At 38.0% G+C, this 15,125-nt stretch overlaps 1 protein-coding gene across 1 annotated transcript; it reads left to right on the top strand.

The window, feature by feature from the left end:
* Nucleotides 1-5,402: 5,402 nt before the first annotated feature.
* On the top strand, nucleotides 5,403-14,512 carry LOC118566220 (adhesion G protein-coupled receptor F5-like). Its single transcript, XM_036147645.1, has 9 exons — nucleotides 5,403-5,546; nucleotides 5,639-5,779; nucleotides 5,861-6,039; nucleotides 8,519-8,683; nucleotides 8,779-10,182; nucleotides 10,285-10,326; nucleotides 11,461-11,520; nucleotides 11,702-11,765; nucleotides 14,454-14,512. Exons 1-9 carry the CDS (start codon nucleotides 5,447-5,449, stop codon nucleotides 14,510-14,512), a joined length of 2,214 nt encoding a protein of 737 aa, XP_036003538.1. The 5' UTR covers nucleotides 5,403-5,446.
* Nucleotides 14,513-15,125: the final 613 nt, after the last annotated feature.

The raw sequence follows: 15,125 nt of genomic DNA, 5'->3' as shown, positions 1-15,125 counted from the left end.
TTCAACAAATTGAGGTGAATAAAAAGCCCAATGTCAAAGAATCTCCAACAATGTTCATTCAAAATTCTATAAAAAATAGAAATAATCACTTTTATTATTCCAAACCTATGTTTTTTTTTTTTTGTTACATAGACTGTCACACTAATGATCAATATACCTGCCTGCCAAATTCTCTGAATCTAAACAATGCTTGAGATTTGTGTACCACTGAAAGACATCTTGAAAATCGTTACTTGGTCAACAAGGAATCCCTATTGTGTCTTGCTTCAATGATCCTGAGAGGCATTCAACTGCAGTCACAATTAAAAACAAATGATAGGAATGTCTAAATTTTTATGCTGTTTTAGTCTGCTGATTGTTAATAGAAACAGATTACTGAGAAGATTTTATTGTAAAAGCTGAATACAGCTTACCAAAGCTGTATTCAGCTGGAACTTACCCTGACAAAATGTCCCAATTCAGCAAAATAAACCACAAAAGCTTAGAGGAGATAATTCAGCAGCTAAGTTCCTCCTCCTGCTGCCTTGATGTTCTACCCACAGCTTTCTTTAAGAAAGTTTTGCCTGTCATAGCGTCTGATTTGACTCAGATAATAAACACGTCCCTCCTGTCAGGTGTTTTCCCCCAGTCCCTAAAAACAGCAATTATCAAACCACTGCTGAAAAAGAGCAATTTAGACAAACTTCTACTCCAGAACTATAGGCCCATCTCAAACCTCCCCTTTATCAGTAAGATTATTGAAAAAGCTGTATTTCAACAATTAAACACCTTCTTTACAATGACCAGCCGCTTTGACGTTTTCCAGTCAGGTTTCCGTGCTCATCACAGTACAGAGACCGCCCTTATCAAGGTGTTTAATGAGATCCATATAAATACAGACTGTGGAAGAACCACCGTGCTGGTACTATTGGACCTCAGTGCAGCATTTGATACTGTCGATCACGCCATTCTGTTAGAACGCCTGGAGAACTGGGTTGGTCTCTCTTGTACAGCTCTCCACTGGTTTAAATCCTACCTAAAGGGCAGGGACTTTTTGTGTCAGTAAGTAACTTTACATCAAAGAAGACAAAAATCACATGTGGGGTTCCCCAAGGGTCCATCCTGGGTCCCCTCCTATTCAATATCTACATGCTCCCTCTTGCTCAGATAATAAAATACAACAACATCAGCTACCATAACTATGCAGACGACACACGGCTCTACATCACCATGTCACCAGGTGACTATGGGCCAGTTCAAGCACTGAGTAAATGCCTAGAAGAAATCAATGCATGGCTGTGCCAAAATGTTCTTCAATTGAATAAAAACAAAACATTTAGTATTTTCAAATGTGTAAAATATAATTTGGTTAACAAACCATCGACTGTGTTATATGTGTTTGTTATAATATATATTGTGTCAACCGGTAGCATTGGCTAAAGCTCATTCTAATAAAGCTCACTTTTAAAAAAGATTAATCAAAATGTTTGAACGAAGAATTTGTAACATTGTTTGATTTAATTTTTACACAATTTCCTATTATTACAAGAGATAATTCATTAATTAATTTGTTGAATATGGGGGACATGATGGCTTCAACAGTTAACACTGCTACCTTACAGCTTGAAGGTTTCTGAGTCAAATCTAAGCTGAAGTCTTTCTCTGGTGCCTTGATCCAATGATCCACAGTACGACACAAAATCCTGAGAGGCCGTTGCTAACACAGTTTGCTTCTAAATGTTTCCTAACTATTTTTCTTCTGGATAAATGTCATAAGCATGTGTGGAATAGGATTCACCCAACCTCCATCCCCCCTCCCCCCCACAACCCACCACCAACCCTCCCCTTATTCCACAACCCTGAGATGAAAATCTCACATTCTACCACTAAGGTAGCAATGGACAGTATAATTGTGAATTTGCTCGTATCAATATGTAAGTTAAAATGACTACTACTTGCTGCTGCATACTTTGACTAGGAACCCACTTAAAAAATATGTTTTTTAACTTCAGGTGGGTCTTCCTGGTAATGGAGGTTATAATAAAAAAAAATGACTGGTGGTGGTCGACAATCGATGACTGGCTGTTGGCTGGATTTATGGATGGAGTGACTCGTTTCTGGCATTTTGTTGTTTAATTTTATGATCTACTTCAACACTGTGGTGTATTTTATATACTTATTGCTGTATTTAAACCTTTTCAGGTATAAGTGTGATGCCCCAAAGTACAACAGTGAACACAACTACCCCAGTATCTTCAACTATACTCCGGACAACAAACAACGCCACCGTTCTCTTGCCGGCAACTAATGCCACAATTAATACTACCATCTCCATCTTGACCGTAACCTCCAATACTGTCCTTATTACAAAGAATACCACAAATACCTCAACTGTTCGTACCACTACTAAGCCTCCAACTTCCCCAACTCCAACTACTACCACAAGTACTTCCACTAAGACCACCACAACAGGTAAAATAATTATAACTAATACCACAATACCTAACTAATACCTCACTAATACAAATACCATTACCTCCAAAGCACCCACGATTGCTACCAACGCCACTACAGCTACCACAAAGGCCCCTACAACTACCACAAAGGCCCCTACAACTACAACTAAGGCCCCTACAACAACTACCAAGGCCCCGACAGCAACAACCAAGGCCACTGTTGTTACCAGTACTGCTGCACCGCCTGCAACCACTGCTACAGGTAACATTTCTGACAAATCACGTTTTATTTCATTATCGGCTTTCATCATTGCAGTTTGTGGTTAGCCATAGAGATTTGTTTCTGTAAAATGCTTCTGTAATGCTCAAAAGTAACTGGAAAATGTTAAAAGATGATCTCGTCCCCTGAAATACAAAAAGATAAAGTCCTTCTAAAGTTACTAATTTTTGTACAGTGGTATGTGGAAATTCTTAAACTACAAACAAAACTACGTCCACTTGTGGTGTTTCTATGTTGTTGTACATAAGACATTTTATTTTGTACTAAATAGCATACAGCGATAAGCAATTATGTACATTTCCTAAACTGTTATTTCTCAAATGGTTGTTAATACAAAAAAAAAATCTATCTCTTTTCTTTCAAGAAACAAGGCAGATTGATGCTTTTCTAGTGAACAGTCTTTATCAGGATGTATGTCTTGTTTGGGTGCTCTATTTCTAAGTTCCTTTAAAAATATAACTGCTCTATTTTACACAAACAGGAATTGATGTTGCGATGTCAGTCAGATTAGATCGGGTGTTTACAACAGACTTGAACAATAGCAGCAACCCTGCATACAAAGCGTTTGAGTCAGACGTCAATGAAATAGTAAGTATATTCTTAATTTAATACTGATTTAAATGTTGTGCTTTATTGGTCATAATATCAACCACATTTACTTCAACAGCTGAAGAACCAGTATAACAGCATAGAAGGATTCGTTGATGCATTTGTGACGGGAATCAGGTATGTAGCTTTAACAGTTCTCAAAAGTGAATGCTGAGTTAGTCTGAGCATGCTCCTCATCATTGTGCTGGCTTTAATTTGTTTTCACAGAGAAGGAAGTGTTGTAGTAGACTTTACTATCAGGTCATCTCAGTTTGATGACTCTCAAATAGCTGCAGCAAATCAAAACCTTAATAAAACCATGTCCACTGAAATCGCCCCTGTTCTTGGGATAGATGTTCCAGAGATTTCAAGTAAGTGTACAGCAGTTTCTTTTATATCTATATTTTTGTTTTGCAGAAATCAATTCCTAATTATTTATTTGACTCTCTTTGCAGGTGAAAAAGCAATTACACTAAATGGTGTTAACACTTATACTGGCCAAAAAATGATACTGACATGTGATCCTCCTGGTTTCAATCTGATAAACAATGTTAAAGTGGAATGGAAATTTGATGGGGGGGTAATTTCATCAAAGAGGCATATCATTTCTTCTAACTCTCCATTCACTCTGACTGTTACCAACGTCATTCTTGCAGATGCTGGTAAGTTAAAGCCGACTTCTTTGAAAAGGCAATGAATGAGAAGTTCCTATACAATTTAAATATTAACATAGGAATCAGAAATCAGGAATATTTGTATTTGTCACCGCGTGTTACTGTGGTGAAATTTCTCTTTGGCCTCTCCAGTTTACATTACACGTAATGAGGAAAAAACTGACAAATAAGCAATGAACAAGGGTTACTTTTTTTAGCGATCAGTAGAGTCACAGATAATGAGGTAGTAAGGTGTTTATTGAGCAATGATGATTTGAGGCTTTATTACAGCAGTGTGCATTTAGATGTTCATAAATTATAGTGTGCAAGTAGGCAGTAACATTAAGGTGATTGTAACGTATGATGGGCTAGTGACAGTGGGGTGATTTTAAAGCGTTGGACTGCAGTCTCTCATCAGGAGACAATTGCCCTCACAGCTATTGGGAAAAAGCTGTTTCTAAGTTTATTTGTTTTGGCTTTGAGGCTCCTGAAGCGTTTACCTGATGGAAGAGGGGCAAGCAGCGCATTGAATTGGTGGGTGGGATCAGTGGAGATGTGTCTGGCCCTTCTTTGGACTCGTTCTGCGTAAACTGAGTCTAGATCCCACAGACGGTGCCCCACAATCTCCTGCGTTGTTCTCACCACTGGTGCTAAGTACTTCCTCTCTAAGTCCTGGCTATACAACTTTTAGCCAGGTTTAAAGTTTAGCCTTGCGTGTGATTTTTTTTTTCTGAACACAATTTTTTTTGTTCAACAAAACATTAAACTAGTTGGTCACATTTATTTTTTGTCCTTCTCAGAGGTTTTCCTATCTGTTTAAAATTGTGTGCAGATTTGTCAGTATGTAGATCTTATTAATCTAAATAAAAGCTGTGAAACAAATTTCAAGCAAAGCTACATATCACCTTCAATTGAATGAGCAAAAAATGTAAACATTTTATATATTTATATTTTAAACAGGGACCTTATCACACTGCAACATGGCTGTAAGAAAGCATTTCTCCTGTTTGACGTATTACAACTTGCCTCCCTTATGATCTTTAGGGGACACAGGGAGAGCAACACTGCATAATTATTTGTTAGCATCAGTAAATTAGGTGATTTCAGACAAACCACAACAGTGTTCATACAGGTTTCTTGATCATTGTAAACATGTAAATCTAAACACAGTCACAAGACTGAGTGGTGTTAAGGTGAAACTTACCATTAATATCAAATTTAAGTTCAACAAGAAATCAAAATCTCTACCTTTGTATCTCCTAGCAATCCCAACAAAGGTGACATATTTTAATTTCAATGGTTTGGCCTCCATGTTCATGCAGCGCTTGTTCATTTGTGCTAGAAATGATGGTTGGTGAGTAAAACTTCTAATTATACTTTTCTTAATTTTAGGAAATTATCAATGCACTTTAAGGGGACAAGCAGTTTCAGTCCGCCAGGATAGGAAGGTGGAAATCAAATCAGCTCCCAATGTGCAAGTGCAGGGTAGAATGTTTGCTCAATGTGTCCCCGGAGGGACAGTACCGATTGAATGCTGTGTCCAGTCCCCTTACAAAGTCAACTGGTTTTCTGGTTCAACAGCTCTAACTGGTAAGCATTTATGGAGAAAATAAACAAATTCCAATTTCTTAGACACTCGGGATAGTTTTTGTAATTTTTAACACAATCCAAAATGTTTGCAGGTCAAAGTACAGACCCAAATTGCATCACTTATCAATACCGAATGCAAAGCTGTTCAGAACCAAAGGACGAAACTTTCACATGCAAAGTTGAAAATCCAAAGGGCTATCAAAAAGAAACACGTCTGACAATCTTTTTAGACCGTAAGAGCAAAGAATGAAATGTTGTTTTATTTATGCTGTTTTATTGTTGTTTTGACTTGCTTGTTATTTTTAACCTTTCAGCTATTATCTGCAATGATGCGGAGTATGGACCTGGAAGAGTAAATGACATAGCAGAAGGAAAGTGTGAAGAAGGTCAAACAGGGACCAAGACTGCAAAGTGTTTGGAATCAAGGAACTGGAAACTTCTGGAAGACACCTGCATCGTAACCATAATCAAAGAATTACTAATTGATTCAGCGGTAGGTATATTCCATATTTTTTAATAAGTTCTGATTATGCCATTTGAGAGATGTGGACCAATGATCCAGTGATACCTTTGAAACATGTTTATGGTTGATACCTAGTAAGTACTACACCCATTTCAACGTTAAAACTATATGGAAACCTTGTAGTGCTGCATTATGTAATACTGCAACATTATGTAATAACGGGATAAATTTGGACTTCAAAATATGGCAAAATTTCACTGCAACCTCATTTTGTAATAATCACCGCAAAATGTAATAAAATTTCTGGACACATTTTTTATTCATTTCTGTTGCTTTATGGTATAGCATTATTACATTACAAGGATTATTTCAGAATTGGGTGGGTCCTCTTTTTAAAAAAAATATAATGTAATTTAATATTATGCAATGAACAATTACAAACATATGTTTGTGTTTATCCAAATATATATACATTCAATACCTGTTTATGTTATGACTCCTAGATATTTCATTATTTGAAACACTGTTGAATAAATGCCAAACTTTGGTTCCTCCAGCTTCACTACCTACGCAGGAACATTAAAATGTGTAAACAGCTTTTTTCAGTACATGGACTTTCAGAACAATTGCATCCAGTACTGCACAAACAAGAAAAAAAAATAAAAAAACAGCTCACTGTTTCTCAGAAGCATTTGATCATGCCATTTAATAAAAATTACGCTTTCCTCTTTTAACTCTGAGGAGACACGTGATGTGAGGTAGCGAGCAGATGACCCCTATTATTAGGTTATAACAGAGTCATGACGCGTCCTGTGAGTTTCCATTAATACTTTCTGAAGTTTAGTCATAGTTTACAGACTATTTTGCAGACCTTTTTTTATTTAAAATCTAAGCTTAGACCCCTTTTAGACCAGGCAAAATATATGGACTTAAACCTTGGCTATAAATAACTGTTGAGTCATGTAAAATCAGGTCTATATTTAGCTTCAATATTTAAATCAGGTTTATTGCTTGCTGAGTTGCATTCTGCTTATTCCAGAACCGGTTACAGAGGTAGCATGTCTGTAAGATAAAACATTTATAATTACTAAATCAGTTACAATTTTTTGGCTCAGTCCCAAATACATTTCTTTAAAACACTGTGCTCAAATTTGTTTATCAGCAACCTATGCCTAGCAGCAAAGTCCAACAATAAAATGGCCTGTGATATTTCAGGTCCCTGGACCTACTGTACATCATGGGACCAGTACTGATGATGGGGTCTGTAGAGGCCTCTCCTTTCACATCTCCTTGGCAAGATGGCCCTAACTTGTTTGATTCATCTGAATAGCTGCTTATTTGTTTCTTACCTCATTTGCATTAATTATACACCTTTTGTTATTGTTCAGTTTACATTCATTCAGGATCTGAAAGAAGAAGAACTTCCTGAATTCACAAAAGATTTAAGTAAAGCTGTCAAGTACAGAGGTAGCATGTCTGTAAGATAAAACATTCATAATTACTAAATCAGTCACAATTTTTTGGCCTAGTCCCAAATACGTTTCTTTAAAAAACTGTGCTCAAACTTTTTTTAAAGTTTGTTATCAGCAAACTATGCCTAGCAGCAAAGTCCAACAATAAAATGGCACGTCCTTCCCAATCGTATCATTACAGATGACTCACACGCGCACTGCTGTGGAGTCCCTTAGCAGTGAAAACAATGAAAACCTTTCAACCTTTTGCAACTTAAAGCCAAAAAAGGTGACCTTATGACTATCCAATTTAGTTGTTTAGGTAAACTCCATAAAATATATTTGCTCATGCTCAAACTCACACTCATGTCATGGTTCCTTTTCTCCAGGAATGTGATATTTCAGGTCCCTGGACAGGTCCCTGGACCAGTTACCTGACTCCGCCAAATAGATTTGCTCCGCATATCCATCTGGAAACCTTCCGTTGAAGTAACTTTGGGAAGGGGCGAAAATACTGGTTAGCTGATGGGCCTATGTTGGTGATAGACAGGCCAAATGAACCAATCAGATTCGTCGTCGCTCGTAACAGAGCGACGACGAAAACACAACCACAAGCCAAGCTACTCTTGCTGCTGCAGGTAAAGGCTCGTTAGCTCAGCAGAGAAATACTCTGTAATTCCGATAAAACTTGCTCGATAGCCACGCTAACGCTAGTTTCATCGGATGAAGCCGCCATGTTGTTTAGACTGAACTGACGCGCTTCCCGTTGCGTCACACCTCAACCCGCCTCAAAGCCAACGCTGATTGGACGTTCGTTTGGTGAACGGCTCCAAATTTTCTTTAACGGAGAGTAGCCAGACTGATCTGCGAGTGAAACCTTGAAAGCTCGCGAGATCAGGATGGTCTCACGAGGCTACTGGACCAGGCCTCTCATTGCACATCTCCTTGGCCAGATGGCCTGAGCTTGTTTGATTCATCTGAATAGCTGCTCATTTGTTTCTTACCTCATTTGCAATAACTATACGCCTTTTGTTGTTGTTCAATTTACATTCATTCAGGATCTGAAAGAAGAAGAACTTCCAGAATTTACTGAAGATTTAAGTAACGCTGTCGATGAAGAAGAAGAACAAATCACTAAATCATCTTCGACAATCTCTGCTATTGTTGATATCCTAAATACCATTGCAAATGTTTCAAAAGATGTAAAAGAAGATGTCATGCAGGTACGCAGTATATTTTATGTCCTCTAAATACGTTTTTCATAGATAATATGTGGTTTTGTGTTTGGGATATTCATTACATATTTCTTCATCTACAGAATGTACTGGATACTGTTGATGTTATCATTAGTGATGATGCAAAGGATTCTTGGAACTTTCTGAATTCAAATCAAACACAAAATTCGAGCTCACTGTTGTTGGGTTCATTGGAGACAATTTCTGAAAGACTGAATGGAACATTTGAAATAAATACTAAACGGATTCAGCTCAGGAGAACCACATTCATAGACTCGTTTAAGAAAGAACTAAACTCCACTGTTTCCATAACCATTCCATCAACAGGCCTTGATGACACATTCATCACCACCATTCTTTTCTCCACCTTGAATAATGTTCTGCCAGCACGGAATTCTTCATTTGACTTTAGCCTTTTTAATGACACCAGCAATGAAACTGACACTGGAAACGCCATCAATGCTGCTGTTCTACTTGTCAAAATAAATGAAAAAATTCGCAACGTCACCTTAAGCTACAACAAGCTCAATACCACCCTGGAACTGGACCCACAGTGTGTCTTCTGGAATTTTAACCTCTTAGGTAAACGTGGTGCCTGGGATGATGAGGGCTGTGAGTTTGTTTCAGACATAAATGATACTGTAACCTGCACCTGCAACCACCTCACCTCTTTCTCAATTCTGATGTCAACCGATATCCCTGAATCAATCAGAATATTACTGGATATAATGACTTATATTGGAGTTGGGATATCAATGATCAGCCTACTTATTTGTCTCCTTATTGAAGGAATTGTATGGAGAGCCCTAACCAAAAATAGCACTGCCTTCATGCGCCATGTTGCCATTGTTAACACGGCACTGTCCCTGCTGATTGCTAATATCTGTTTCATCATTGGAGCCTCTATTGCAAAGAACCCAAAAGAAAACCCAGATGAAGACTACAAAGTGCCAGTGGGACCGTGTAGTGCAGCAACCTTTTTCATGCACTTTTTCTATCTTGCCATGTTCTTTTGGATGTTTGTTTCAAGCCTCCTGCTCTTATATCGAACAGTCATGGTCTTCTCCCAAATGTCCAAATGGGCCATGTTTGCTATTGGCTTAACTGTGGGATATGTTTGCCCTCTGATTATAGCTGTTACTACAGTTGCTGCCACTGCACCTGGGAATGGATACGTGAGGGAAGATCAGGCTTGTTGGCTAAACTGGACTAAGACTAAGGCCCTCTTGGCCTTAGTGATCCCTGCCTTGACCATAGTTGTGTTCAATATTTTGGTAATAATTGTGGTCTTGTACAAGATGCTGAGAAGAAGAAGTACGGGAAACACAGCCCAGGCAGATGAAAAACACGCCTTGGTAGTCATTATCAGATGTGTGGCTATACTAACTCCTTTATTCGGACTGACCTGGTGTTTGGGAATTGGAACCATGTTGGACCCAACAAATGAAGGGATCCATATTGCCTTTGCTTTCTTCAATTCACTCCAGGTATTTTAACTTAATAAGAAATAGGACACCAATTTATTGATGATATGTAATTACTTTTTGTTGTTGTCCTTTGTTACTAAAGTAATGTTTGAACTTCCTCAGGGTTTCTTCATTTTAGTGTTTGGGACATTATTTGACTCCAAGGTATGTTGACTTAACAAAAGTAATTTTTGTTGTGAAAAAATATATACCTTCTCCACAGAGGGTCTTCACGGCTGTAATGGTCAATCTCACAACTGTATATATCTTAACTTGCTACATTTCTCAAGAGAGTTTGGAGGTGTAGACTGTCCGTTTGACTTTTTACAGCTTTGCCTAGGGCACACAAACCACTGCATTTTCCAACAATGTCCAGAACCTTTCAACAACTCAGGCCAAAAGTAATCCACACCTGCCACCCTGCTGCCAGGGAGCTTTTTAACTACTTTGGCGACCTCTGAGCCAGTGATGGAATTGCGTTCTCCCAATTCCTCAGGCTCTGCCCCCACCTCATGGAACATGGTGACCGGGTTAAGAAGATCCTCAAAGTGCTCCTTCCACCACTTGACAATGTCCTCGGTCCAAGTCTGCAGGTTCCCTCCCAAAGCATTAACAGCTTGGGATGGACCCTGTTTCCCTTTGCTTGAACGGTTTTCCAGAACATCCTTGAGGCCAACCGAAAGTCTCTCTCCATAGTTTTTCCAAATCCCTCCCACGCCCAAGTTTCTCAAATTCAATGGCATTCCTAAAAATTTTGCGTCCTAATTTAACAATTCTGGTTAATGTACTTATGTATTTGAATTTGTATGTATAATTTCAAAATGTTATATATTAGATAAAATTATAATTAACCGTAACTTGTGAAAACCAGTGGATTTGTTTTATGACCTTTTCAACCTGAAACAGATAATTCAAGTTGATTAAACAATCAGATCCCCAAACTAATTTCACATCTATGCCCCTGTTGCATTTATGATATGCTTCTGATAGGATCTGGATACAACTTATAAATAAGTGAGATATATTATTTGTTAAATTATTCAGATTAAAATATAGACTGTAAATTAATCATCAAGATCAATAATGATTTCCAGATCACAGATCTAAACCACGGATCTAGTAAAAACATGTAGCTCATATTTCTACATTATGAAAATACTTCCCTGCAGATGAGGGAATTATCTTAGCTAAGACAAGAATTAATTCCATCTTTTGTGCTGGACAATTTTTTTCCAATGCTTATAATTTATTTTTTGACATGAATTGTTAATTGGATTACATTGAAATGTTTGTTTGCAGATCCGTTCTCTTATTTTACGAAAAGTGCCTGCTTTAAGCTCTACTTCTAATCGAACAAGGGTAAGTTCTAATTTAAAAACATTAGATAAAATTTTGCATTGACAATAAATGTTAATAGTTTTTTCATAGCTTGATCAGTTTTACCTTTTGGATTACTGATAAAGAGCTGGGATTTCATGAAATACAAATAATGCTAACTTTTTCCCACAACAATTTATCCCACACCTACTTTCTACTTCAGAGCACAAGTGCTGGGATTTCCTCCAATAGCGGACTAAATATCATAAACCGCCTTCGTGGCAGGAGTAAGTTGTTTTATATTATTTGTCATCCTTTTTAACTAGAATTTAAGAAATGTATTCACAAATGTTTTGTTTGTCTTCCAGATATTTACAGAGTTACACCGGTATCAAACTCAAACAGCAACTCTGAATCCTCATCCAACACCTAAAATCAGTACAAATCATGTGTGCATGGTCACGCACAAAATTTGTCAAATTCTTTTGTTTAATTTATTTGCTAATGCTGCTTTTCAAATGGAAATTATGGTTAGTGTAGCTTAAATGAATACTTCTGTACCATGATATTATGAAGGAATTTTATGAAGGAATTTTAACACACTGGTATATCACTTGTTTTTACTACATGACAGGCTGCTGTTGTTTAATTTTTGCCATTTTAAAGTGTACAGGTGTCCTGTATTTATGTATGTATGGGGGTTTGTTACACAGGATGTGTAATGCAGGGGGGAAAGTAAAAAAAATACAATAACGCCCTCCCTCAAACTTGGCCCCTAACACACATCCATCCATCCATTTTCTGATCTGCTTAATCCCTCATGGGGTCGCGGGGGTTGCTGGTGCCTATCTCCAGCGTTCACCGGGCGAGAGGCGGGGTACACCCTGGACAGGTCGCCAGTCTATCGCAGCACTAACACACATTAAAACAGATATTTTTACGGTTAGTATAGAGGAAAATTGTTAGTTTTCAAAAATTAAAAGACAGTATGAAAAGCATTATATAAGGAATTGCATTTAAACTGTAAACCAAAGAAGAAAAACATACAAGTGTGTAGCTTTGGAAAAAAGACTAAAAAAGGAAATAAAAAGTAATATAACTATTACAATTGTTAAAGCTTAAATTGAAACCTGAGTGAAGGATTCTTTGGGATAGAAATTCATGTAAAATGTGAGTCATGATTTTACTTCTAATCCAAAGATATCAACATTAGTGGAGAATTTACCATAATTTCAGACCCCCCTATAAATAACTTGCTTTGAAACTGCTCTGGTGGAACATGTTCTATAAAATAATGTACTGTTGGATCTACTCAATATCATTGTATGTTTTTTGGAATTATTAATTAACCACTTGGTGTAATTAAGGGTTTACTTGTGTTAGAACGTTCAAAGCGGTCCTTTTTATGTTAAACTTATCAATTTAATACATACTTTCGAAACCTTTTTTTTTTATACACATAGTTTGAAAGTAATTTTTCTGTAATGTAAAGTTGGCCCTGCAATCAAAGAGGGAAATGAGCATCCTGATTAATTTACAAGGTTTAAAATTTAGTTGTTTTTTTCCTCTGATGTGCTTATTTGTTAGACCCCATTATTATTTAGCTGTGTTAGCATAGAAAATAGCTCATCAATTTATCTGCTGTAGAAATTACACTCAACAAAATTATAAACACAAGACTTTTGGTTTTGTTCCCTTTTTTTGCTCCCACCCACACCCTTAATAAAACAAAACTGCACCTTTCAGAGTGGCCTTTTATTATGGGCAGTCCAAGGCACACCTGTGCACTAATCATGGTGTCGGGTCAGATTCGAACCTGGGTCGACCGCGTCAAGGACTAAGGCCTCCGTATATGGGTCGCGCTACCCGCTGCGCCACGAGCGCGCCCCATCACCGGGACCTTTCTAATGTATTTTGTTTGCAAAACAATAAACCTGCCGAGTGATTCTATCTTTGGCAGCTGATTATCATTCATTTAATCAGAAGGGTTTCCTTTCATTTTTTATTGATCAACAGAAAATTGTCTTACTGCACAATATATGAGCGTATTGGAGGGTTGCATTTAACTGAAGGAGTTGCTTTTAATGTAAAACAGTGAAGACTTTATTTTAAACTGACACTCTTTTCACTCTGCAGGGCTTGGTGATTTTAAGCAGGTGTGCTTAGATAGACAAGCAGGTAGATGCAGACCTGCTTGGATACTTTTGTCTCTTGCTTTTAATTTTTTCTTACAAAAAAATACTCTTGCATTTCACATCAGGATTGTGGCCAACAGTTAGGAGGGGTTTAACTGATTTAAATTGCACAATGTCCAAGTTGTACAATAATATTGGGGCCAAGGAAACCACAAGACAGAAGGGCTGGGATATCATCCCCGCTCCCCAGCGATGTCCCCACTTCCCAAGGTCCTACATGTGTGGCAGCGTGATAGACCCCATTATGTGGGCAAAATACATAAACCCAACCATGACAATATAGAAATTAATTCAAACCCCCTCCCAACAAAAAGTGTTTGGGATTGTTTCCCAACGTTCACAGGACAGGTAATGGCACCCACACAAATTGACCCACAGCAAACAAAAATACACAAGACTCCATATACATTTGCAGTTTCACCGTGTACATAAATCACAACATTACAAAAAACAACAGACTTACAGGTCAAGTGATGAAGATCTGGCACCTAACCAGAAGTTTGACAGACAAACAGAGATGGGACAATCAGGATTTTTTTCCTTAAAAAGAAGTCAGTAGGTCAGAGAAGGCAAAGTGCAGGTTGACTGACAGCTGAAAGTGTCTAATCTTTTCTATTCCATGCTCCACCTTTCTCAGTCACCGTTCACTCACTCTCCATAATTAGTTCCACCTGCTATTGCTACTAATCAGGCTCAACCCAGGTCACCTGTCACTCTCCCTATATATACCTGCCAGAACGGCTCTTCTTGTTCCACCGCCTGCATGTGTTTCTTCCCCAGTGCTTGCTCACTTCTCCTTTGGACCAGGTCTCGCCCTGCCCTCGCTAGTTGGTTACTAATGCTTGTGTTCACCGCCTGATTCAGGTTTCCTGCACAGGTCTGATCATGTGTGTGGGTGTGGCCATTCCGGAGCACCAGGGCCCCGTTCTTCATACGTCGCTAAATCAGTTAGCTGGATTTGATTGTTGACGATTTGGCATTATCTTAGACCAGGGGTGTCAAACATACGGCCTGCTGAACAATTTAGTCCGGCCCGGTGGCTAAATGCCTTATCATTATTCAAAAAAATAAAAATAAAAAATGCATCTTTTTTTCCAGTGTCCTGTCTGACAATGTGGCAATAAGAACTGCTGGCTTAATACTACAAAGACCTCATCAGATTTGACTTTCACAAGTGGAGCAGTACTGCTTGTGCTCCGATTGATTTATGAATGTGAATAGTTTTATCATGATTCATGCGGCGAATATTTCAAATGATATAGACACTACAATGGGAAAGAAGGAAAGGAAAGGAAGAACAAGACGAAAAAAGAAAAGGTGAAAGAAAGAGGAGATAAAAGGAAGAGAATGATAAACAATTATTCAAAACAACATGTACTTCATTTAATCGAAAATCTGCAGTTCCTATATTGTCCACGGGGGCGCTGTGTTTTAATCAGCTAATGGTAGCAC

Source organism: Fundulus heteroclitus, chromosome 15, assembly GCF_011125445.2.
Source record: "Fundulus heteroclitus isolate FHET01 chromosome 15, MU-UCD_Fhet_4.1, whole genome shotgun sequence".
NCBI lineage: Eukaryota > Metazoa > Chordata > Actinopteri > Cyprinodontiformes > Fundulidae > Fundulus > Fundulus heteroclitus.
The sequence above is the reverse complement of the archived record's forward strand: the minus strand, read 5'-3'. Positions and strand labels throughout refer to the sequence as shown.